The 27,141-nt window shown below is 38.6% G+C and overlaps 2 protein-coding genes across 4 annotated transcripts in view; one reads left to right on the top strand and one right to left on the bottom strand.

Annotated features, from left to right (window-relative positions):
* The window catches only part of TOM1L1 (target of myb1 like 1 membrane trafficking protein), a 56,522-nt gene extending 35,847 nt beyond the window's left edge, over nucleotides 1-20,675 (top strand). For both annotated transcript variants that reach the window (XM_002925535.4, XM_019806276.2), the window contains 6 exons: nucleotides 351-447; nucleotides 12,771-12,822; nucleotides 14,960-15,062; nucleotides 15,511-15,592; nucleotides 19,152-19,216; nucleotides 19,767-20,675. In XM_002925535.4, the coding sequence (XP_002925581.1) occupies nucleotides 351-447; nucleotides 12,771-12,822; nucleotides 14,960-15,062; nucleotides 15,511-15,592; nucleotides 19,152-19,215 (398 nt within the window). In that variant the 3' untranslated portion in view covers nucleotide 19,216; nucleotides 19,767-20,675. The remainder of the gene's footprint in view (nucleotides 1-350; nucleotides 448-12,770; nucleotides 12,823-14,959; nucleotides 15,063-15,510; nucleotides 15,593-19,151; nucleotides 19,217-19,766) is intronic.
* Nucleotides 351-27,141, bottom strand: LOC100467762 (cytochrome c oxidase assembly protein COX11, mitochondrial). Of its 2 annotated transcripts, none has more exons than XM_034641792.1 (4): nucleotides 26,727-27,141; nucleotides 23,473-23,628; nucleotides 22,109-22,234; nucleotides 351-423 (listed from the first exon to the last, which is right to left on the bottom strand). In XM_034641792.1, the coding sequence occupies exons 1-4, from the start codon at nucleotides 27,087-27,089 to the stop codon at nucleotides 400-402; spliced, it is 669 nt and encodes a 222-aa protein (XP_034497683.1). In that variant the 5' UTR covers nucleotides 27,090-27,141; the 3' UTR covers nucleotides 351-399. The 2 variants fall into 2 exon arrangements, with proteins under 2 accessions (XP_034497683.1, XP_002925582.2); XM_002925536.4 differs by lacking the exon at nucleotides 351-423 and adding an exon at nucleotides 21,058-21,456 and having other exon boundaries at nucleotides 26,727-27,139.

Here is a 27,141-nt window from a genome sequence, read left to right as displayed (position 1 = left end):
GATTATAGGAAGCTGAGAGCTTGGGGAGGACAGGGTAGAGCTCCATATATGCCCTAGCTTTTTACTTCTGTGCTTGAGAGAATAAGACACACAAAATCTCTTCCATTCTAGATCAGTTTGGGATTTCAGAAAATCTGATATCATAACATTTGTTACCTTCACAACATCCTCTTTTTGTGGCCACATTTCTCTTTCCAGTTACCATTAATAATGTCCTTTAATGTGTTTGAGGAAATCATTTTATGGCAGCAGAAATATCTGTTTTGTTTTTGTTTTTATTGTGGAAAATCGAACAGAACAACTGAATGACAAAATGTTTTAAAGCCAAACCAGTCCATTTTGTGTTCTAGATTTCAGCTCTCCAAGTCCTGTTGTAACAAACAACTTGAACCCCAGTCTTCATCCACAGGTGGATTTGCTAGCCTTGGAAAATACAGAAACACCCCTGTAAGTATGTCCAGTAATACCCCAGAGGTAATACCATCTCCTTCTGATTCCTCATATTTAAGAAAGTGTGACGTAAGAGAAAAAGTAGAGACTTAGGAAATAGACGGTCCTGAGTTAGAATCTCAGCTCTGCTTTCTACCAGCTGTGTGACCTTGGATGAGAAACTTCACCAGCGTGAACCTCATTTTTCTTCTGAGAGTACTTCCTAGGATTCTTGCAAATATTCTGTGAGATGCTGTATGTACTTCCTAAAACAGCGCTTTAGTGGTAAGCCTTCCAAAAGTTATTTCTGTTATTTTTCAGTGGTAACAGGAGGTGGGGGAAGAACAAGGGGAATTGAATGACAAGGGAGTTCAAACAAATAATGGCCACACCCGTTATGGATCACTCGCCATTGCCAGGCACTTTGCTAAGCTCTGTTTGTTTATTCCATTTAATCTTTGCAAAAACTCTCGGACCTATGCTGTTGTTATCATGCCCATTTTACAGGAGAAAAGGCTGAGATTTAGGGAATAGAAAAGGCCCAAGTTCATACAGCTATGAAGAAGCAGATCAGACGAACTGATAGTTCACCAAAAAATGGATCCAAATGGCCTGTAAACAGATACAGTGTTGCTCAATCTTATTTATAGTTACAGAAATATAAATTAAACTACAATGACTTTATTTTTAACCTCACAGATTGGTAAGAGTCTGAATGTTTGTTAACGTGCTTTATTGGGTATGGAAAGACAGTATCACAAAATTATGCAATTCTTACAAGGCGCAAGTGGGAGTATCTATTACAATTATAAATGCATTTACCTTTGAGCCCACCATCTCATTTCTAGGAATTCATACTCGCTTATGCAAAATGAGGTGTTTACAAGATTATTCTTGACAACATTTGGGCACAGCTAGTAATTGGAAATGATTCAAGTATGCCTCAGTTGCGGCCTAAATATTGACACAATGTATTACTATACAGCTAGGGGACAAGAGTAGACTCTCTGTGAGGGCCAATCACTAATATATTATGAAGTGAAAGAGTGTGCAAAGTAATGTGTGTATACTATCTTACATTTGCATAAGAAAGTAGGAAATAATATAAACATTTTCCTCTTTGCATAAAGAAACACAAGAAGAATGCAGAAGAAACTAAGAAAGGCACTATTCACTTAAGGTCAAGGAGAAGCAGGATAGAGTAGATACAGCAAAAAATAAACAGAAGCTGGATTTTCTGTACATCAGAGGCTGGTTTTTTTTCCTTTTAAATGTATATATTTTAAGTAATAGACAACGCATTTCCATGATTCAGGTATTAAAATGATATAAAAAGATCTACAAGGATAGTACTTGATCTCACCCCACCCCCATGCTTCCCATTCCCCCTCTCCTTATGTCATATCCTGCTCTTACCCTGGTAGCACTTTCTTATTTGTCTTTCAAAGTGTCTTTGGGTAAATAATGAATATGATTTTTTTTCTCCTTTATTAAATGCAGCATACCATACATAGTCTTCTGAACCTTGCTTTTGTTTTTCATTCAACATAGCTTGGCATATCTTGATAAAAATACATATGTTTTTACATTAGTGGATTTAGACATATTTTTAGAGTTGCTCACTGTTTTTACTGAGTGTACCCAATCACTGAATTACTTTTCTACATTACAAAAGAAATCAGGGCAGGGGGGCAGGGGGCAGAGGGAGGGAAATGAGATAGGAGAATCAAACTGGGAAGAAAGAGAAACAAAAGGCAAGAAGCTGACTGAGGAAAGCTTCATGTGCTGGGAAAGAATAGTGTCTGAGGCTGTGTCATGAATGACCAGTTGGGTCAGTACCTCTGGTCTTGACTAACTGTGATGCATGTAATGTTGCAATCTGTAGGCAGATTTCCAGGAAGTTGCTTAGTAAATAATGTGATCTAAAGTAACTGATTCTGTTTTCCTTTATCCTGCAAATCGTGTTGTGTAATGAGGAGGAGTGATTATATAAATGAAATCCAATTACAAAAATGTCTCTTAAAAAGCTTATTAAAAAGATCAAACCTTAGCTAATAGCTGCTTATTTTAATCTGTTATATCGGTGATCTCATACTTGAGTGTGCATGAAAATTACTTGGGGGATTAGTAAAAAGTAAAATTGCTGGCCCCCAGAAATTCTGACTCAGTAGTAGGGCTCCTCAGTTTTAAAAAGCATCCCAGGAGAATCATAAAGTGGTACTTTGCTGATCGTACGTTAGACACCCTATAATGGTTGTCCACCTAACATTCAGATACCAAAATAATTATAGTTCTTGGAATTCACTGGAATAAAAGATAATGTGTAATATCAGTATTTTGTTTTCTAGTTTGTTTCTAATTTTTGAAAGAGCTTATACCTGAGTGACTATAATTAGACCAGTTTTTTAGTGTCAGGAATTGAAGCACTAAAGTTACCTAAGGTATGTATTCTGGGTTAAATAGTTTGCCGGAGATCACATATGAAAGGCAAAATCAGCCACCAAAAATATCTTAGAGTCTTCAGAGTTTTCCACCCCTCTGTTTGTTCACCATCACGGAACAAGTGGGTGATGGAATTACTCTAAGAGAAAGGAATCTTGAAAAACAATGATTATGGGATAAAGTGTAATAGGTCATATTTATGGTCCATTTACTATCAGGCAACAAGCTAACAAGAATAAGAAAGGTTTACTGATTACTTACTAGTGCTCCCAGTAGGACTGGGAGGTAAATATACCATCGTTCTCATTTCTTCACAAGTGAAGAAACCAAGGCTGCAGAAGATTAACCTGCCCAAAGGTATTGCCCAGCTACTGCAGAAACAGGTTTCAAATTCAAGTGATTCTGATTTCAGTGCCTACTTTCTCTTTTTTCTTTCTGTGCTTAATTAATTTTATTTAAAAAATTTCCATAAGGTGAAATTTCATCTACTTAAAATTGTTTTTCTTTGGTGTGCAGTCCTATGAATTTTAACATACGTATAGACTCCTGTAACCACTACCACAGGGTACAGGATAGTTCATCACCCCCCAGATTCCTTTGTGGTGTTCCTTTATAGTCACACTGTCCCACACTCACCCCCCAGCAACCACCAGTCTGTTTTCTGTCACTGTAGTTTGTCTTTTGAAGAATGGCATCTAAATAGAATCATACAGTGTATCCTATCTCTGGAAAAGGCTGTGTAAAATTGGCGTTTGCTTCATGGATTCTGAAGCTCTGATATTAAGTGCATGTTCAGTATTGTCATATATTCTTGGTGAATTGACCCTTAAAGCATTAGTGTAGTCCCTTTTGATCCCTTGTGATTTTCTTTGCCCTGCTGTCTACTTTGATATTAATATAGCCACTCTAGATTTCTTTTGATTAGTGTTTGCATGGTATATTGCTTTTCATCTTTTAACTATATAAAAATATTTGAAGTGCATTTCTTGTAGATAGCATATAGTTGGGTCATGCATTTTTATGTATTCTCATAATTTCTGTCTTTAATTGGTGTCTTTTCGACCATTTACATTTAATGTAATTATGTTTGGATTTAGGTTTAACATTATATAGCTTATTTGTTTTCTTTGTTGTTTTTTTTTTTCCTGTTTCCTCCTTACTACAGTCTTTTGGATTGTTTGAATGTTTTCAGTATTCCATCTTATCTACTACGAGTTTAGTTGTAACTTTGTGGGGTTTATATTATGAGGAAGGAGGGGACTGGTTGCTTTAAGGATTGCAATGCATAATATTTTAGTCTACATACAGCCTATATTTTACCACTTAAAATGTAGAAAATTTAGAGATCGTCCACTTATATTGTAGTTATTGTATATATCTACATTAAAAAAAAAACCCAAGACAATGTTATAATCTTTGTGTGCAGCCCTCAAGTATGTTTTAAAGAACTCAAGGAGTCTACCCAATATTTGCCATTTCTGTTGATCTTCTTTTGTTTTCTTTTATGACTTCCGTTCTCGCTGAACAATTTTCTTTAGTGATTCTTTTAGAGTAGGTCTATTGGCAGTGAAAATCTCCTTTACTTCATGTGAGAATGTCTTTATTTCATCTTTGTTCCCGAGGGATGTTTGCAATGGATATAGAATTCTGGGTTGATGGGGTTTTTTCTTTCAGTTTTTAAACATTCCTCCACCCTCTTCTGGCTTAAATGGCTTCTAATGAGAAATCTATATGCATTCACATCATTGCTCTCTTATAGATAATATGTTGTTTTCGTTATGTTATGCTTTAAGAATTTTTTCCCTGATTCTGAACAGTTTGATTATATGTCTGGACATGGATTTCTTTTGGTTAATTCTGTTTGGGATTTGCTGACAGTATTCATTTCCTACGGTTGCCATCACAAAAATCACCACAAACTGGGTGGTTGAAAACCACAGTAATTAATTTTCTCATAGTTCTGGAGCCTGGAAACCTGAAATCAGCAGGGCCACACTCCCTGCAGGGGTCTTACAGGACAAGCCATTCTTCACCTCTTCCAGCTTCTGATGACTGTTGGCATTTTTTGGGGCTTCCTTGGCTTGGCCCACATCACTCTACTTTCTGCCTCTACCTCCATGTTGTCGTCTTTGTGTGTTTCAAATCTCCCTCTGCTTTTCTCTTTAAGATCACTTGTCATTGGATTTAAGGCTCATTCAAGTAATACAGGATGATATCATTGTCTCAAGATCCTTAACTTAATTACATCTGAAAAGACGCATTTCCAAATAAAGTCACATTCACAGGTTCCAGGAATTAGGACAAGGACATACCTTTTGCGGGTGGGGGCACCATTCAATCTACTACACTGCATTTCTTGAATCTGTGGGTTTACGTCCTTCATCAAATTTATGAAGTCTTCAGCCTTATGGTTAAAATACTCCTTCAACATTACACGTTCTACTGTCCCTCTGGGATGCTTGACGACACAAATGTTAGATCTGGTATCATTGTCTGGTAAATCCCTAGAGTTCTCTGTTCATTACTTCTTTCACTCTCTGTTTTGTTTTGTTTTTTTAAGATGGGATAATTTCTATTGATTTAGGTTCAATTTGCTGCCTGTTTCTTTTTTTTTTAGATAAATAAATCTTTTTTTAATTTAAATTCAGTTAGTTAACATATAATATATTATTAGTTTCAGAGGTAGAGTTCAGTGATTCATCAGTCTTATTAATAACCAGTGCTCATTATATCACATGCCCTTCTTAATGTCCATCACCCACCCAATTACCCTACCCTCTTCTCCAGCAACCCTCAGTTTCATTTCTATGTTTAAGAGTCTCTTGTGGTTTGGCTCCCTCTCTGATTTCGTCTTGTTTTATTTTTCCCTCCCTTCCCCTATGATCCTGTTTTGTTTCTTAAATTCCATGTATGAGTGAGATCATATGAAAATTATCTTTCTCTGATTGACTTATTTCGCTTAGCATTATACCCTCTAGTTCCATCCATGTCATTGCAAATGGAAGATTTCTCTTTTTTTGATGGCTGAGTAGTATTCCATTGTATATACATAACAGAACTTCCTCATCCATTCATCTGTCGATGGACATCTGAGCTCTTTCCATAATTTGACTATTGGGGACATTGCTGCTATGAACATTGGGGTGTAGATGTCCCTTCAGATCACTGCATTTGTATCTTTGGGGTAAATACTCAGTACTGCAATTGCTGGATCATAGGGTAGCTCTATTTTCAACTTTTTGAGGAACCTCCATACTGTTTTCCAGAGTGGCCGCATCAGCTTGCATTCCCACCAACAGTATAGGAGGGTTCCCCTTTCTCCTCATCCTCACTGACATCTGTCATTTCCTGACTTGTTAATTTTAGTCATTCTGACTGGTGTGAGGTGGTATCTCATTGTGGCTTTGATTTGTAATTCCCTGATGCCAAGTGATGTTGATCATTTTTTCATGTGTCTGATGGCCATTTGAATGTCTTCTTTGCAGAAATGTTTGTTCATGTCTTCTACCCATTTCTTGATTGGACTGTTTGCTCTTTGGGTATTGAGTTTGATAAGTTCTTTATAGATTTTGGATACTAGCCCTTTATCTGATAAGACATTTGCAAATATCTTCTCCCATTCTGTCCATTGTCTTTTGGTTTTGTTGACTGGTTCCTTTGCTGTGCAAAAGCATTTTATCTTGAAGTCCCAATAGTTTAGTTTTGCCTTTGTTTCCCTTGCCTTTGGAGAAATGTCTAGATAGAAGTTTCTGCTGCCAAGGTTGAAGAGGTTGCTGCCTGGGTTCTCCTCTAGGATATTGATGGATTCCTGTCTCACATTTAGGTCTTTCATCCATTTTGAGTCTATTTTTGTGTATGGTGTAATTCTTCTGCATGTGGATGTCCAGTTTTCCCGACACCATTTGTTGAAGAGACTGTCTTCTTTTCATTGGATATTCTTTCCTGCTTTGTTGAAGATTAGTTGACCATAGAGTTAAGGGTCCATTTCTGGGTTCTCTATTATGTTCCATTGATCTGTGTGTCTGTTTTTGTGCCAGTGCCATACTGTCTGGGTGATTACAGCTTTGTAAAAGACCTTGAAGTCCAGAATTGTGATACCACCAGCTTTGGTTTTCTTTTTCAACATTCCTTTGGCTATTCAGGGTCTTTTCTGGTTCCATACAATTTTTAGGATTATTTGTTCCAGCTCTGTGAAAAAGGTTGATGGTATTTTGATAAGGATTGCATTGAATGTATAGATTACTCTAGGTAGCATAGACATTTTAATAATATTTGTTCTTCCCATGCATGAGCATGGAATGTTTTCCCATTTTTGGTGTCTTTTTCAATTTCTTTCATGAGTGTTCTATAGTTTTCCGAGTACAGATCCTTTGCCTCTTTGGTTAGGTTTATTCCTAGGCATGTTATAATTTTTGGTGCAATTGTAAATGGGATCGACTCCTTAATTTCTCTTTCCTTTGACTCATTGTTAGTTCATAGAATGTGACTGATTTCTGTGCATTGATTTTATATCCTGCCACTTTGCTGAATTCCTACATGAGTTCTAGCAATTTTGGGGAGAAGTCTTTTGGGTTTTCCAAATACAATATCATGTCATCTGCAAAGAGTGAGTGTTTGATTACTTTTTTACTGATTTGGATGCCTTTTCTTTCCTTTTGTGGTCTGATTGCTGAGGTTAGGACTTCCAGTACCATGTTGAACACCAGTGGCGATAGTCGACATCCCTGCCGTGTTCCTGACCTTAGGGGGAAAGCTCTCAGTTTTTCCCCATTGAGAATGATATTTGGGGGGCACTTGGGTGGCTCAGTCATTAAGCATCTGCCTTTGGCTCAGGGCATGATCCCAGGACCCTGGGATCGAGCCCCACATCAGGCTCCCTGCTGGGAGCCTGCTTCTTCCTCTCCCACTCCCCCTGCTTGTGTTCCCTCTCTCGCTGGCTGTCTCTCCCTCTGTCAAATAAATAAATAAATAAAATCTTTAAAAAAAAAGAGAGAGAGAATGATATTTGCTGTGGGCTTTTTGTATATGCCTTTTATGATATTGAGGTATATTCCCTCTATCCCTACACTGTGAAGGGTTTTAATCAAGAAAGGATGCTGTACTTTGTCGATTGCTTTTTCTGCATCTATTGAGAGGATCATATGGTTCTTGTCCTTTCCTTTATTAATGTAGTGTATCACATTGACTGATTTGCAGATATGGAACCACCTTGCATCCCAGGAATAAATCCCACTTGGTTGTGGTGAATAGTCCTTTTAATGTACTGTTGGATCTTATTGGCTAGTATCTTGGTGAGAATTTTTGTATCCATGTTCATCAGGGATATTGGTCTGTATTTCTCCTTTTTGGTGCGGTGTTTGTCTGGTTTTGGGATCAAGGTAATGCTGGCCTCACAGAAAGAGGTGGAAGTTTTCCTTCCATTTCTATTTTTTTGAAACAGCTTCAAAAGAATAGGTATTCATTCTTCTTTAAATGGTCAAATTCCCCTGGAAAGTCATCTGGCCCTGGGCTCTTGTTTGTTGGGAGATTTTTGATCACTGCTTCGATATCCTTGCTGATTATGGTTCTATTCAGGTTTTCTATTTCTTCCTGTTTCAGTTTTGGTAGTTTATACGTCTCTAAGAATGCATCCATTTCTTCCAGATTGCCTAATTTGTTGACATATAGTTGCTCATAAGATATTCTTATAATTGTTTGTATTTTCTTGGTTTTGGTCATGATCTCTCCTCTTTCCTTCATCATTTTATTCGTTTGGGTCCTTCTCTTTTCTTTTTGGTGAGTCTGGCCAGGAATTTATCATCATTCTTATCCTTTCAAAGAATCAGTTCCTAGTTTCATTGATCTGTTCTGTTCTTTTGGTTTCTATTTCATTGATTTCTGCCCTAATCTTTATTAATTCTCTTCTCCTGCTGGGTTTATGCTTTATTTGCTGTTCTTTCTCCAGCTCATTAGGTGTAAGGTTAGGTTGTATATTTAAGACCTTTCGTGTTTCTCAAGAAGGGCTTGTATTGCTATATACTTCCCTCTTAGGACTGCCTTTGCTGCATCCCAAAGGGTTTGAACAATTGTGTTTTCATTTTCATTTGTTTCCATGAATTTGTGTAATTCTTCTTTAATTTCCTGGTTGACCCACTTATTTTTTTAGTAGGATGTTCTTTAGCCTCCGTGTATTTGAGTTCTTTCCAAATTACTTCTTGTGATTGTGTTCCAGTTTCAAAGCACTGTAGTCTGAAAATATGTAGGGAATGATCCCAGTCTTTTGGTACTGGTTGATCCCTGAATTGTGAGCCTAGTATGTGATCTATTCTGGAGAATGTTCCAGAGAACATTGTGTATCCTGTTGCTTTAGGATGGAATGCTCTGAATATATCCGTGAAGTCCATCTGGTCCAGTGTGTCATTTAAAGCCCTTGTCTCAAGACGAAACCAGAGAGGGAGACGAACCATAGGAAACAAACTGAGGATTGCTGGAGGGGAGGGGGTGGTGGAGTAAATGGTTGATGGACACTGGGAAGGGTATATGTTGTAATGAGCACTGGGTATAAGACTGATGAATCACAGACCTCTACCCCGAAACAAATAATACATTGTATGCTAATAAAAAAATAAGTTAAAATAAATAAAAAATAAAGCCCTGCTTCCTTGTTGATCTTCTGCTTAGATGATCTATCCATTGCAGTGAGTGGGGTGTTAAAGTCCCCTATTGTTGTATTATTATCAATACGTTTCTTTAATTTTGTTATTAATTGGTTTATATAATTGGCTGCTCCCATGTTAAAGACATAAATATTTACAATTGTTAGATCTTCTTATTGGATAGACCCTTTAATTATGATGCAGTGTCCTTCCTCATCTCTTATTACAACCTTTGGTTTAAAATCTAATTTGTCTGATATAAGGATTGCCACCCCAGCTTTCTTTTGATGTCCATTAGCATGATAAATGGTTTTTCCACCGCCTCACTTTCAACCTGGAGGTGTCTTTGGGTCTAAAATGAATCTCTTGCAGACAGCATATCAGCGGGTCTTGCTTTTTTATCCTGTTTGATACCCTGTGTCTTTTGATTGGGGCATTTAGCCCATTTACACGGAGTAACTATTGAAAGATATGTATTTAGTGCCATTGTATTACCTGTAAAGTCACTGTTTCTGTATATTATCTCTGTTCCTCTCTGGTCTATGTTACTTTGGGACTCTCTCTTTGCTTAAAGGATCCTCTTTTAATATTTCTTTAAATTTTTTCTTAACAATTTTATTCATTTATTTGAGAGAGAGCAAGCACGAGCAGGGTAGAGGGGCAGAGGAAGAGAGAGAAGCAGACTCCCCGCTAAGCAGGGTGCCCAATGCGGGACTTAATCCCAGGACCCCGGGATCATGACCCTAGCCGAAAGTAGACGCTGAACCAACTGAGCCACCCAGGTGCCCCTCCCCTTTAATATTTCTTGCAGGGCTGGTTTAGTGATCACAAATTCTTTCAGTTTCTGTTTGTCCTGGAAGCTCTTTATCTCTCCTTCTATTCTGAATGACAGCCTTGCTGGATGAAGTATTCTTGGCTGCATAGTTTTCTCATTTAGCATCTTGATTCTGAGACCACATACTATTCCACCTGGGATTCTGCCCTGCTTCGCCACCTGAGGGCCTTTTAGGCCAGGATGTCCCTCACCGAGGCAGACTTCTAAAAGTTCTGAGTTTGCACTCTGTTGCTCTATCATCTTTGGGTAGCCAGCTTATGGAGTCTCCCTCTCCCCCCACCCAACAGTTTATCTTCCAATATATCGCCTCAGATTCCTTCTCCACACTTCCTACCTTGCAGAAAGTGGCTGCTTTTCTAATTGTAGAGTTGCAGTGGTTCTTTTCTTAGGTCTCTGGTTGAGTTTGCTGGTGTTCTGAATGATTTGACAGTTACCTAGCTGAATTCCTGGGACCAGACGAAACTAAGGTCTCCCCCTCCACCAGCTCAGACTCCTCTGCCACCTATGTCCTCTGTCATCTCCATTTTGCTATGGAGCTCATTCTGTAAATTTTTTTAAAAGTTCAGTTAATGTATTTTTGATTCTGAAGTTACAGTTTGGCTCTTCTTTGTATCTTATTTTTCTTTGAAACAACTTTCTATTTTTCCGTTTTTTTCCCATGAGTGTTCACAGTTGCTGGTTGAGGCACTTGTATAAGAGCTGCTTTAAAATCTGAGATCATTTTAACATCTGTGTCCTCTTGATATCGACTTCTGTTGTTTGCCTTTTCTTTTGCCTGTTGAAATTTTTCCAGTTCTTCACATGCCTAGTAATTTTGGATTGTATTCCTGGGCATTTTTAATGTTATGATTCCCTTGCTCTTACTTAAATCCTGTCGCGAAAATGGTGCTATTTTGATTTTAGAAGACAAACAGCCGCCTTAAGTTCATGCCTCAGCTTCAGTCTGCCGCCTTTGTGCTAGATTTGGTAATATGGAGGGCACTGGTTCCAAAGTAGTTACGTTTTCAAAGCCTTTGTGGTGCTGTTCTGACCTTTCTCATGTGTGCCACCCTGAGGCTTGGATGGCTGTGGGTTTAGTTCTCAATATCTTTTGTATCCCGACTGGGATCAAATCCACAAAGGCACAGATAAAGGAGTGAGCTCAGGACTTCATAAACAGCTTTAAGATTTTTCTGAATTCCCCCCTCTTTGTGATTTCTCTGGTGCTTTGCTTTCCTAGGATTTGCCTTTTTGGTTCTCCAGTCAGAAAGCTGGAGATTCAGGGGCGCCTGGGTGGCTCAGTCTTTAAGCGTCTGCCTTCGGCTCGGGGCATGATTCCAGGGTCCTGGGATCAAGCCCCACGTCGGGCTCCCTGCTCTGCTGGGAGCCTGCTTCTTCCTCTCCCACTCCCCCTGCTTGTGTTCCCTCTCTCGCTGGCTGTCTCTCTCTCTCTCTCTCTGTCAAATAAATAAATACAATCTTGAAAAAAAAAAAAAAGAAGAAGAAAGCTGGAGATTCAGTTACCCTACTCTATGCTGTGCATTTCCTTGACTGTGCATGTGTCTGGGACCATAGGAAACAAAAACAAGACAGAGTTGGGCGCTGTCCTCTAGGATCACAGTCATACTTGTTGAAGAAGAAAGGTCCCCTCAGATGAACAAACCTCTATAGGTCCCTCTTGCTTCTACTCTCATTGCAGCCCTTTTGGGATTGCCTCAGGTTTAGAGGGCAAGAGAACAGAAAGAAAAAGAAAAAAGAGGAAAAGGGATTTCCACACTATCTCTGAGCATTAGGACTTCTGTCTCCTGTTCCTTGCGTGAGAACAAGTGGGCTTCTCCTGGAACTGTCTGTCCTTGCTGCCACTCTTGGGTTTTAAGCTGCACTGCATTCAGGTTTGGGTATTCAAGAGGGGCAAAAATTAAATATGTTCACAAGGATCTGGTGATACTCACATTCCAGTCTTCTTTCCCAGTCATCCTGTAACTATTTACTTTTCAGCCCTCAAGTATTTGCCCCATGCATCCTGTCCACATTTTATAGTTGCCCCCATTGGGAGAGACGGGGCAAAGTGCATGTGTTCTATCTTCCATACACCAGGACCCTTCCCACCTCCTTCCTAACCTCTACTCTGGATTGCTTCTCATCCTTCAGGAAAGATGGGGTGATAGCTACTGTAATGGAAACTTTGATAGCTTGTTCTCACTAGTATATTTATGTATACTTCAGGATCTCGGGGCTACCACTGCCAAGGGATAATGCTTTGTCTTTATTCTCTTTGGTATTTGGGTGTCAAAAGCTGGTGGGCACTGAAACCAAATGATAGTTGTTATATATAATTAATATTCCATTGCAGCCTGAGGTACATTTTAGATTTTGTTTGTAGGGAGTCGTCTTTTTGCATTTGTGCTCTTACTGTAGGGTAATCATGCTGTCTTATCATACTCTCCTAGGTTTGCCCAAAGGACCAGCCAAAACGTCACTTCAAGTCCTACATATGAAAGTGTAAGTAATGAAACCCTTCCTGGGCAGCACACCCAGCAGCAGATTATCATGGCTGAGAAGGAATTCCTGGTCTTTAAATCTCATGTTCTGTCCAATGTTTTGTTATATGTTCTATAACGTGTTGATACAGCCCTTGTTAGGACCTCTCTTTATCTTCTTTTTAGTCTTTCAAAATAGACAAGTTGAATCTTACTTCTATTAGAAAAATGGTTATGGATCAAAATTCCTTTAGTGTTGTTTATAGTAGCTGTCTCTTCCTCTTCTTTCCTTCCATCTTTTTTTTTTTTAAAGGTTTTTTTTTTTAATTTATTTATTTGACAGAGATAGAGACAGCCAGTGAGAGAGGGAACACAAGCAGGGGGAGTGGGAGAGGAAGAAGCAGGCTCATAGCAGAGGAGCCCGATGTGGGGCTCGATGTGGGGCTCGATCCCATAATGCCGGGATCACGCCCTGAGCTGAAGGCAGATGCTTAACCGCTGTGCCACCCAGGCGCCCCCCTGCCCCTTCCGTCCTTTCTGATGGGCTTCATACAGGCTCTCGTTCCTCCCACTGTGCTGGTATCGCTCTTGTCATGGTCTCCAGTGACCTCCATTATTACCAAATCTAGTACTGCAATTTTCAGTCCTCATCTTACCTGATTTATCAGCAGCAGGTGACAGAATCACTCACTTCCTCCTTTTTTGCACATGTGACTCTCAGACACCACTCACTCTTGTTCTCTTAATTCCACTTCTCTGTCTCCTTTGCTGGCCCCCCACTCCTCTAATGCCTTCCAGTATTGCAGACCCCAGGGCTTAGGCTTCAGCCTTCTCTTTCCACACTCATTCTTCCAGTCTTTGGTCTCATATCTTAAAATACCATTCAGACTCTGACAACCTACAAATTGGTATCTCCAGCCCAAACCCCTTCCCTAAACTCAGAACTCGCAAATCCACCTTCCAAGTAATCTCTTTTTGCGTTTCTCCAGTCCTGGCTCTCCACCTGCCCTTCCTGCAGGCTTCCCTGCCTATTTCAGTTGCTTAAGTCAAAACCTTGGAAAACAGCGCTTTACCTCTGCCTTTTCACCTTTTCCCTTCACAGCATGCCTATTATCTAGCCACTTCTCACTGCCTCCACCTCTGCATCCCAGTCCAAAACATCAGATGGATACCCTGACGAGGTACCCAGCTTCAGTCTTCACCTCCCTCCCCACTCCCATCCCCATCATACAATCTATTCTCAAACCAGAGCAGTCTTGGAGGGGGGAAAAAAAGTAAAGTTATATATTATTTAACTGCTCTAAACCCACCTATGATTTTCTTCTGTTTCACTCTGTAAAAACCTGAAATGCTGATCTCACCTCTCCCATTACCTCTCTAACCTCACCTCTCTTCCTTGGCTCACCTCCTCTAGCCACATTGGTCTCCTCTGCTTCAGAGATGACCTTGTGCCCCCTCGGGTACTCCCAGCACCCACCTCAGTCAGGGCTCTGCTCAAATGTCTCTAATGGTGAGGCATTCCCTGACCACTGCTATCACAGCAACAGCCCACCCCGTCTACCCCAGCCTGCCTTCTCCCTGGTACCCTGTTTTTTGTTTGTTTGGTTTTTCTTTTTTTTAGAGTACTTGTTATCAGACATCTGTTTACCTTTGTTGATTGTCTGCTTTAATAGTGCAGGGATTTGGCCTATTTTATTTATAGTGCCTGGCATCTAGTAGGAGCCCAGGACATATTTGTGAAATGAATGAGGACATTTACAAGAAGAAAGATATTTCTAAGATTTTAATCTTTATCAGTCCTAATTCGATGCCATCACCTTATGCCCTTCTGTAGGGTTAAGATTTATTTTTCTGTTTGAGCGTCAGATTTTTTTAGTCAGTGGGGAACAACAGAATCTAGACTGAGCCATACATTTCTGCTTTTTTTTTTTAAAGCAATGTTAATTTTACATTTTATATGGGAAATGAGGTACAATGGGCATGGAACCAGAGAGAAAAGTAGTGTTATTACCTAAAAAAGTAATAGTTCATAATTTCTAATTCTTGTCCAATTGGGAGTATATGGTTCTTGGAATAGTGCCACTTAGAAGCCTGGGAATCTAAATAACAAAAGCTTAATGTAGAATGTTTATTTGAACATTGTGCTATGCTTTCTTCAGTTTCCAGAATATTCAAATTCAGTACTACAGCCAGTTAGTCTGCAGAGCATTCCGGCAACACCATCAAGCCAGAGACTACCTTCCCTGCCCAGCAATCATCCAGGTACTTGAGACCTATTATTTGCATTGAATAAGGAAACTGGTGAGAATATAGGAGTCCACCAGAGATTTACTTCTGATCCAAAATAGGTATATAGAGAGGAAAAATGAGGACTTTATGTGCCTTTTTAAGCCCCATGAAGTAAATTCATGGCAGATACCCATGACTGACGTTAGATTATAAAAATGCTTATGTTGCGCTGAATGTTGTATTTGGAATGCTGAGGTAAATGAACCTTTAGCTGACGTTTGGAAGTCCTGTTGTATATAGATTTGTTGCATGTGGGAGTAGCATTAGAATACCAGTTGTATTTATTTCGGGGTGTTAAGGTTTCTTAGGGTCTTATGTTTGAAGTCTGAATCATAAAGAGAATATTAATTTTGCATGTGCTCTTGAAAAGCACAATGTGTGTTCACTGGTTGGGTTTTTTGTGTTTTGTTTTTGCCTAAAGCAATGCCAAAGAATGATCTCCAGCCACCCAATTACTACGAGGTAATGGAGTTTGATCCCTTAGCTCCTCCTGTCACTACAGAGTAAGTCATTTACAACATGATTAATTTATTTTTTGTCTTGGTTCCCTTTGGTAACACAGCTAAAAGGGCTTGGTTATACATTCAACTTTGTTTAGGTCTTGGCAGAAATTGATGACCTTATTAAAAATTACTTATGAGGTTTTATGCAGGCTGTTGCTTTTAATGGTCTTATTGTGCTCGGCCTTATGACTAAAAAATAAAAATGCTGGGGCTGCACATTAAGAAGTAACTGGAACCACCGTGTACATTAACAGGTTCCTCATAGGTGCCTTGGGAGAAAGGTTCTCTCCAGCTTGCGAAAGGCACTATATTCACTGATTGGTGACATAAGTAATACCACATTGATGGATCATTTTAACTGTTCTTTAACTACTAATCACAAAAAAACACACTTGTTTTTAGTCTTCACTCTGTATGTCAACTTAAAAAGTATTAATAAAGCATTAGTGTAAACATGTCTTAATTTGAAGTCCTTAGAGCATTATTTTATGATTTCATATTGGTCAAGTGTATATAAATACTTATACAACAATAGGCTTATTAGAGCTTTAATATACTTTGATGATTACCCCCAGAATTGTTAAAAAGGATTAAAGCAAGTTTATAGAAACCACTGTTTGGAAATGGGCAGCCTTTAGGCAGTATCTTGCTTACAGCTGTGTTTTGTTTGACCTATATGGAATTTAAACCATGCATTTGAAAATTGCCAAAAATTAAAAACTGGGATATTATAAAAATTTATATATACATCTGGACTTCTGGATTCCTTTGATACTGTGGCAATGCCAGGCCTGCATTTTTACATGCTAGCACTACGTTAGGACTGAGTAGTAGCTGCCTCATCAAGACGGGGTATGCTCTGCAGTTCACCAGGCCCCAACTGGCCCTCTTTGTCCATTTATTTGCTCGGCCTGACATGTATTAAGCATTTGAGGTTTTGAACCCTGGTTTTAAACCACTAACAGAGTGATCCATTTTGAGATAATTTATGAATTTTAACAGACTTAAGAGTTCATTAAATATTTTTTCCCTAATGTAGGATTACAAAATTTCCCTAGGTCATTCTGCTTGAATAAAGTATCACTGAATATAACAATGGCTTAGGAAATTAGAACTCAAATAGCACCCAAAGAGGACATGGAGTTGATTATATTGCAGTTAATTAGGAAACTTTAAGTAGATATGACCGTGCAACAGCTATTAAATGTGAGAGAGATAGTAGAAGAACTGGAGAGGTGGAGCTTTGGAATTCTCTACCATTGTGGTTCTTACTTTCTGAGGGGTAGGGTGTCTCATTCCTTTGCAATTCACCTTAGGAACTTCTCCCCAAGGAAAACCTCAAAGTCTTAATAGGAAACGTTCTGGAATTTTCACATCACTAGTTGTCCATGATCCCTAAAGAGTTTCTGTTCTAGTAGTGTGAGTATAATATTCATGAAGTTGTATACATATATGTACACGATTCATTTGGCAGATGCTTGAACACTATGTGCCAGGGACAATGACCGGTGCCTAATTTATGTTGAACAAGAGACATCCTCCAAATCTAGTGTGGCCAAAGAAATCATGGAGCACATGTGTGGCTCAGTCGGTTAAGTGTCCAACTCTTGATCTCAGTTTAGGTCTTGATCTCAGGGTCATTAGTTCAAGCCCCATGTTGGGCTCCATGCTGGGCATGGAGCCTACTCAAAAAAAAAAAGAAAAAAAAGGAAAAAGAAATCAGACAAACATATATTTACAGTTTGTGTTAATGGTATGAAAGAAGATGGTGATTTGAAAGTTTATAACAGGTAGGTTTATAACAGGTAAAACTAATTTAAATGATGGCTAGAGAAAGTTTGAGGAAGTGACATTAAGGTTGAGACCTGCAATTACTAGTCAGGTGGCAAGTCTGGAAATCAGTGTTGTAGGGCCAGGGAACAAAAGGTACAAAGACTCTTAAGTAGAGAGAATTTGGGCACATACAAGGAAATGGAACATCCAAGGCCAAGAGCAAAGAGAGCAATAGGGAACGTATTATTAGCAAATGTGAAAATAGCAATTTGGAAACCAGAAAAAGGGAGTGCACAACTGTGATTAACCATCAAAGAGGACATGACCACTGAAAACTAGTTAATGAATTAAGTAGAAGGAAATCCTTGATGTAAAAGCTGTTTTGCTGGATTGATGAGGACAGAAGCCAGATTTTAGTGTGTTAAAGAGGAAGTATAGAGATGATCAGTGTATGACACTAGAAACTTCCACATGAAGGGATGGTAGAAAGTGGCTTGGTAGCTAGAGGTTACTGAGATAATCACTCCAAGTAGACATGGGATTGAGGACTGCCCTGTTTTAGAAAATGGGAGATGCTGGAGCATCTGTGAATGCTGACCCATAGGATCTAATAGACAGGGAGGCCAAAGGTTCAAAAAGGGGGAGGACTAAATGAGGAACATGTTTGAGAAGCCAGGTGTAGGTAGGATCACAGAAGCAGATGGTAGTACAGATGAAGAGACTTGAAGATTCGGTGATAGGGAGATGAGAAGTTTCCATACCAAGGCATTTAATTTATTTATAAGTGAAGTTTCTGGCCAAGAGTGATAAGAGGAGGGAGTCCAGAGATTTGAGGAGTGAAAGAAGTTGAAATAGCTTTGTGGAAACACATTAAAATTTCTGGACCATCTTGGGGCCTTGTGACATTGGTGAACATGGCTTCATACTGCTATGATTTTTTTATAAGATTTTTTCCCCCAGCCATGTTCTGCTATACTGTATCAATGTTGTATGTAGGTTTAGATGTTTTCTTAGCTACAGACCTATGTAAGACATATATGAAGAACTGAATGGTGCCATAAAAAGTTACTATAAATGAGGTACAGAGATGACAATTATAAGCTGAAGGGAGCTCAGGAGTTTTGACTGTAATAACATAGGTTAAAAAGATAGAATGTTAGCATTTTTAAATGTTTTGAAATAGGGGCGCCTGGGTGGCATAGTGGTTAAGCGTCTGCCTTANGATTTTTTTATAAGATTTTTTCCCCCAGCCATGTTCTGCTATACTGTATCAATGTTGTATGTAGGTTTAGATGTTTTCTTAGCTACAGACCTATGTAAGACATATATGAAGAACTGAATGGTGCCATAAAAAGTTACTATAAATGAGGTACAGAGATGACAATTATAAGCTGAAGGGAGCTCAGGAGTTTTGACTGTAATAACATAGGTTAAAAAGATAGAATGTTAGCATTTTTAAATGTTTTGAAACCTAGAAAAACTGAACAATTTTTTTTTTGTAAAGCAGAAAGAAAACTGTCCAAATTTGAGCCACATTTTTCATTAAGTTACAAGTAAAATGAATTGGTTATATGAGATACATATTTATAAGATGCATGGGAATTACATTAGGCTCTAAGAAAGCTGTAATGTAAAGCTTTAAGGGCAGAGATCTGTTTTTATTCACTGATACAGCCTGAATACCTAAAATGACACCAGATTTTTAGTTAAGGTGTTGGTAGTTAAAAGACAAAATAGTACTTTGATATATAATAACCCTCTTGTCATGATGGTTTATTTGTTTCAGAGCTGTTTATGAAGAAATTGATATTCATCACCAGAAAGGAGCTCAAAGTCATAGCGACTGTTGAGGTAGACTTCAACTTATACAACTTACATTCCCCATTCTGTAGAATTCCAGTGTAATTGTCACTTTCTGTTTTTAGTATTTACATTTTATAAAGGACATTTGAGTCTGACACTTCTTGAGTGAAATCTTAGTCCAAGTTTCTCCTAATCACTCAAATTGTAATGAAATATCTTTGTGAGCTTATTAGCTAAAATAATGAATCTTTGGAATGTCAGAGTTGGTTTATGGTATAGAAAATGATGATCAATAGAAACTTCTTAGCACTGAAATAGACATTTATCTTTTACATAAAGTTAATACCTATTGACTGGTAAAACCCACTCATTGCTCATCCAGATTGGCCTGGATTCTTCTATTTGCTGTATTAGTCATCCCATTTTATTTACTAATACATGGCCACCAGTAACCCATTAACCTTATTTATTCCCCACACCCGCCCTCGTGGAAGTAGAACATTCCCACCTTTCTGCATTAGATTGTGACTCTCTCGTTATCCAGGAATGGGGAAAGAAAAGGAAAGGATGCAGGGTGGCTATATTCTTTTTATTCTAGGTGAAAGTCGATGACCAGCTCACTAACTACATCAGCGGTGCCAACTCTCTAAAAGGTAGACCCTGTGCAGCTTTGAGGCACAGAAGACAAGACCTACCAGTACATCAGAAGCTTGGTGTGGAACATTTCTCCTCTGTAATAATGAAGCTTCACAGAAGAGTAACAGTTCCAGAGGAACATTTATGCTTCCGGGCCACAATTTAAACTATCTCAAAAGAACCTGGTTGTAACATATATTCACTTAAAACTTCAGCAGAAGAAAAAATCCATTGTACTGAGGCCAACTAGTTTAATGATAGCATCTTAGGTTTCACAGGGCTTCCTACCTTTAGAAAAGAAATCCTCACACAGCTGTGATAAGAGTAGATGAAGATTATTTTATTACAAAATAATTATGAAGACTATTGAGTGCCTTCATTTAACTAAGTTGAATGTAAAAGTCAATTTGTACTTTTTATAAATGATACTTGTTTAGAATTATGACTTGTAAAAGACTTCATGATTGTAGTTTGTATTTCAGGTACCTTGAAGAGGCCACTGGACTCTATTAAAGTTGCCTTTAAATATTCTTTATAATACTAGATGATCTTTTTTCTCCCCTTTTTACTGTAATATTTCTATTTGGAACAAACACTACTAGAAAACATTCAGAATAAATTATGCATTCATTTATGTCATAAATTACAATGACAAATTACTATTAAAACAATTTAATAAATCTTTTTTTCTTTACAGAGTTTGTTCAGAGAACTTCCGATGTGAATCTTCACAATTCCACACTTACATTTTAACATTCAGGGACTTGAACTATCACAGGAAATGCTATAATACTAGTAAACATATTTGTGCATTTTATTTCACTTTCATGATGCCAAAATTTCAAAATATTACTCAGAATATAAAATAGCCCTAGAGCCTAAAGTAAAAACAGAGTCAAATCTGAAGTCAGAATGTAATCTCTGGGAAAGCTGTTAGGGCCCAGAGATTCTTCTTCCATTTTGAGCTTTTAAAGTAGTGACTATTCACAATAAAAGAAAGTAGTAACCAACTATTTTAGAAATAATAAAAATGGGCAGAAGTTATGACCTGGAGCCTAGAACAGATAACCCTGGGAATAATAAAAAATATTCACTGCTACAAGTATGAAGGGCTAATAATCTGTAAGGGGAGCAAATAGAATTAAATTGAACCATCAAGTCCATGCCTACATATTTAAGAAACAGCAGTTTCTTTTATTATTACTTATCAGTATCACTTATATTACTCTATGATTTTGAACAGTCANTATTACTCTATGGTTTTGAACAGTCACACATTCTAAATAGGCATGTGGATTCTTTATAATAGAAACCGTTCAATTTTAGGTAGGGTAAATTAGTTGGGAAAAAACAGCATTAAATAATATTTAAAATACCTTCACAGTACTGTACAATACTTCTCCCCTGAGAAGACTAGACACATGATTTTTCAAAAATCACAAATCTGAAGCAGGACTTAGGTGCTGACTTCAATTATAGCCTGGAACTGGCAACTGCTGCCCCTCCTTTGCTTCAAAAAATGTATAAGAAAGAGTGATGAGATCAACATTCACCATTCTTGGATCTTCAGCAAATTCAGGATCAATGTAGAAAAACACTGGCATATCTACTTCCTCTTGTGGATTAAGCCTTTGTTCCTCAAAACAGAAGCACTAGAAGTTATAGAAAGGTATTTGTTTAGTTTCTGTTAGACTAGAAATATTAATAATGGTCCATTTCTTATATTTAGTAAGCATACTACAATTAAATATTATAAAAATATAACTAAATATAATCTTAAGTTCTGTGACAGAATGACAGTATCTTTGATTTTTGCTTTACATTGAGACTCAATGGGCTCCCCCTGCTCAGTGTGGAGTCTGCTTCTCCCTCTGCTCCTCCTCCCCATTTCTGAGCATGCACGTGTGCTCTCTCTCACTCATAAATAACATCTTAAAAAATTTAAAAAAAAAAAATTGAGATGCAACAAATTTGGGGGGGGGGCCACACAGAGAGTGGGAGAGAGACTCTGAAGCAGACTCCCAGCTGAGCACAGAGCCTGCTTCCAGGCTCGATCCCATGACCCTGAGATCCTGATCTGAGCCAAATTCAAGACTCTCAACGCTTAACCAACTGAGCCACCCAGGCACCCTGTTCCTCTTCTAATTTTAAAAGCAGATACCCATTTGGTTCATCTCAACCTCTGCATAGCTGTTACAAGCAATGGAAAAAAAGTCTGATGTTTAGAAGAAATGAATTTTCAGAAATTAGTTTCTACTAAACACTGCAGTTTAGTACTAAAGTTTGCATATATATAAGCTGTACCTGTATTTTATTGAAATACTGTCCAGCTTCAAATGGTACAACATTGTATGTAGAAATTCCAATTACTGGTTTGTCTGTAGGATTCTTAGCTTTATAAAACGCCAGTGCAGTCTCTCCTGGCACTACCTGTTTTAAGGAAATACACATTATCAATACTTCAAATCTCACAGCTCACCCTTTCCCTACTAAATTAGTCATATTATTTTTCCTATCTATCAGACCACAATACTTTATCTAAACTACTATTGAGGGTCAGCAAAATAAATTGTGAATACTACCCATGAATATCTGGCTTTCAAATTTTACTTGCACTGTGTCAGTGGAACCAGTGCTCTATTCATAATTAATTGTGGATTGTCCTTTTGTATATCTGAAGTCTTCAAGCAATAATCTGCAAATTAAATTATTTAAAATGTTCAAGGAGAGCCAAGCCTATCACAGCCCAAGCCTGACTTAACACTTATACCTAAATATCCTATGACTAAGATTCTTTTTAAGAGGTTACCAACTAGAGTAAATTAAACTTAAAACCAGTATAAAACTGAACAGAACTTTTATTTAACCAAAAAGCATGAATACTCTTTTTGAGAGGACACATTTTTAAAACTTCCAAGGCTTTAAAAAAAATAGGTTTCCAAAGGATTCTGTCATTTGTACCAATTCAGCCACTAATATCTTGTACACTATATGATTAGAATATTAAAAATCATAATCTATAAAACTCTTACTCATTCAAGAGATTCAGTAATGTTTAGTAACCTGGGGGGACACCAATATTTATAAGGGCTTTCCAGTGAGAGTCACAATGAAACTTTTCTGGCTATTCCTCAGCTCATGAAATAATTTCAATTAAATCCTCTACGATTCCAGTTAGTCAAGATTTTAGGAAACTTTTAAGCTACGGCTTTTCTGAAGTAGAACATGACTATTAATATGATTACTTCAAAGATTCTCAATTTTCTTTTTTTTTGAGATGGATATTTTTGATATAAATCAGTAAACTACTTTTCATTGTAACCAATGATTTTCAACTTTTCCCCCTTATCTATTATCTGAGGGAAAGTCAACTACATAGCATCAGAGAGTGAATTCTTAATATGACTCTAATAAGAACAGATGACATTTTCCATTGTTCCAAACTGACTTTTACTACAGTATCATATAACTTAAGGATACTGTTATATTAGGTACAGGCCACTGTCAAAAGTGGTCTGTGAGAATAAAAGAATTACATTAATGGAGTCAGTATTTTGAGATTAAGTTTACATGAGTGTTTCCTAAATTGTCTAACAGTTTAAGTGATGAAAGAAAGTAATTTTTACAATGAAAAAAACAATCTTTTAATAACTACTTTAGTCACTTACATATATTTCTGTTTGCTGCGGTCTAAAATTCCACTGGAGACTTGCATGCACATCTGCATTAAAGGTGACTTTAACAATGCGATCCTTAACAGGCACCATGTTTTCAATCTGGTCTGATGCATGACCTGCTACTGCTGATCCTCCAAGACCAGTAGTCTAGGTATTAAAGATATTGAGAATATTACAGGATAATATGTAGAACAATACTTTCAGGTGATAATTTATTGGATAAAAACAAACCTAATAATCTAGTAGAAGCCCAGTTTATATACTATCACTGACCACTTCCTATGAATGTGTCAATGGCTTGACCACCTTTGGGGTGTCCAGGGCCTATATTTGTTAGAATCACTTACATTTTTTCAGTAATCACTTGCTTATTGAACACAGTAAAAAATGAGTCATTTGAGAGAAAGCAGACTCCACACTGATAATATATAGTTCAGAATTTTAGCTTAACTTTCCATTAAACATATTTCTACTTATTGCCAGTTTCATATACACTAGTCATTAATAGAGGTAAAAATTACCCATGACCTTATTATTTCAATGAAACTAATTAATTCCATTATCCACAGTCCTCTCTGATCCTTTTCTGTATCATAACTTTTATAACATAGATTAGTTTGTAGTTTCACTTCTGTATTCTGCTTTTCTCAAGCATCATCAGTATTTTTCCATGTTGGTACACGTTTTGTAATTTTTTTTCTGTTCTTCGTATAGTACAGCTTTTATAAATATCTTTGGTTAATCAAAAAACTGATCCCTTTGGCAACTGAATCAATCACAAGACATCGGAGTAATCTGTACCTGACGTTTCTTGCTTATCTTCATTGCCATTAATTAACGCCCTATCACCAGAGATGTTTAAAAAAAAAAATCCTTACTTCCAGGGTCATCATTCTTCTGATGCTTGAGGTTGCCAGAATTCTGGTCTCCCGATAATTAATCTGTTACTATACTAGGAAAAAAATACCATATTTGAGGCTAGGGGAAGACTCCCAGCAAAATGTAGTATTACTATCTTTCACTTATTACGTAAGTCAACTAACTGCACTCACCTGCCATGCAACGTTATTGAATTACATTATAAACCTAAAGCTGCTAGAGCAAGACTTTATCCTTGTTTAGTAAGTAAATTCTTCTGCCCAAGAGAGCTATAATTCTTAAGTTTTAAGATATAACTCCTGAAGAATTTGAGTAAATTGAATAAAGATTCCTTAATGTATTCTTTCTAACAGGCAGTCTTTGAATATAGATCCTTCAAATCTGCAAACCTGATCATTAGAGAACTTAAGAAAAGGGCAATGAAAATAATGCCCTGGGCTCTAGTCTAGTTCTGCCACTAACTAGCTCCAAGAACTGAATAAATCTTACTTTTGGGGGGCTACACTTTCCATACTCATAAAATGTGAGGTCACTGTATTAAACTGTTTATATAATTCCTTATTTTTGGCTCTGAAGTGTTGTGATTCCAAAAGTGAAAAAGGGGCTCTTTTGGAAATGTCACTATGTAACATCCAACTTGATTTAGGTTTAGGATTACAAATTACAATCTTTACTATCCTGCCCTGCATTTGCACACACATGCATAAAATACTGTCATGCACTTCACTGTGAAACAGGGTTTCTCAACTTTGGCACTAAGGGGATTTCGGGTTGGATAATTCTTTGGGTTTTTCTGGATTTTTCTGGTGGGGAGAGCAGGGAGTGTCTGTCCTGTGCAGTGTTGAATGTTCACCAGCATCCCTAGCCTCTACCCACTAGGATATCAATAGCACCCTGCCTGCTCACCTCCCAGGGTGTGACAACCAAAAATGTCTTCAGGCACTGCTAAATATTCCCTGAATTCTCCCCTCATGGTTTGGGGAGATTTATACTTGATATTTTGGATTCAGTTTTATGACTTAACCAACTGCTAGTTTGGGGATTCATGCTACGTCCAGACTGCCCTCTGATGAAAACTAATTTACATTCTATACTCATCCTCCCAAATCAAGCTACTGCATACCCCATAAATGCTACTAATATTTGGAGACTGAAAAGTCCTTTTGACTTCGCTGTTTTAGTCATTATGGAAAATAATGGCAAGTTAATCTCCAAAAGAAAAGGTGAAGCCAGGCATTAACAATACTGGTAGCTAACCAGTGATTCCCAAACTTTGCTACACCTTGGGGTCACCTGAGGAATCTTTAAAAAATTACTAATGCCTGACTCCCACTCGAAGACATTCTAATTTAACTGGTTAGGGATGTGACCTGGGTGTCAGTATTTTTAAATGCTTTCCAGATGATCCTCCTCACAACAAAGTTGGGAGAACCACTATCAAACAGTGAATGAAGTGAATGTAGGTCTCATGTTTCTTAACAGAAATTCCTGGCCCTTTCCCAGACCTCCTAATCAGAATCTCTGGGGCGAGGGAGCCCTAACACGTTTATTAAAGAAGCTCCCCTAGTGAACCTAATGCCTAGCCAAAGCAGCAAACTACTAAAGAATTAAGGAGAATATATGTGAAGTATGTCAAGTTTGCCTTTGTTTATGGTTCTCAAACACTAGTCTGCATCAAAATCAGCTACGGGACTTATTAAAACATAGCTTGTTGTGCCCCTCCCCCAGAGTTTCTGATTCAGTAGCTCTGGAGCTTGACCCAACAACATGCACTCAAGTTCCCAGGTGATGTTATGCTGATTCTCCCGGGACCACACTTAAAGAGCTGCATTAGGGTTTCTGATCTGAAAGGGAGCCCTGGGTAAGCAGGTTACACTTACGTATTCACAGTGGAGGGAAGCCCCAAACGCCTAACTCACGCCCCTTTGTATGGATTAAAAGTACTCCCATTTCCAGGGTTAACTTTCCAACATAAACCATACATGTTTCACAGAATGAATGTACTAATGTAATTTACATTTTAGAAGCGAACATGTGTGTGAGCAGCCAAAGGGTAAGGCAGATTGCTGGAGAGCAAAGTACAGGCTGCAGACGTTTTCGGTGGTGTAGCTCAAAGCTAGGGAATTCGATTCTGCAGTGCGGTCGGTGTAAGCGCGACTACTCCGGGGGCTTGGGTTCTACTTGTAGCTTTACCACTAACTACTTGATAAGCCTGGGCAAGTACTTTTGAAAGCCTGTTTCTGCTCTGGTCATCAACCTCTGACATCCCTTCAACACGACACGGAGGAGCGATCGCTGTTCAGGGACCTGTCCTGAACCTCCGCCCCTCCTGATGACACCGCCCAGAAGGCAGCACCGGCCCCTACCTGGCAATAGAGCCGATAAAGGGGCACGGCGGCGTAGGACGCCCCCAGCATGCCCACGGCGGCGGCGGCCACGTACGTGAGGACCGTCTTGTTCCGACGCCGCCAGTCGTCCTCCTGCGCGCGTGTGAAAGGGTTCGTGCTCTTCGGCCGCCGCGGCGGCTGCAGGGCCAGGTCCGGCTCCGGGTTCGGGCGTCTCCATGTCCCAAGCCGCCTCAGCCCCCTCTCAGCACTTCCTGTCCCACTCCGTCCCGTACTGAGACACGGCTCTACCCTCTCGGCAACCCTGGTCGGGGACCCAGGGTGGCTCCAGCGCCAGCCATAAAATGTAACGCGCCTGCATGCCGGACGCCAGAGCCCTCCCATAGCGCCCGGAGAGAGCTCCAGCGTCAGCGGCGAGATGACAAGTCTCGCGATG

This window comes from Ailuropoda melanoleuca, chromosome 13, assembly GCF_002007445.2.
Source record: "Ailuropoda melanoleuca isolate Jingjing chromosome 13, ASM200744v2, whole genome shotgun sequence".
In the NCBI taxonomy this organism is placed as follows: Eukaryota; Metazoa; Chordata; class Mammalia; order Carnivora; family Ursidae; genus Ailuropoda; species Ailuropoda melanoleuca.
This window is presented reverse-complemented; position numbering and strand designations above follow the sequence as displayed.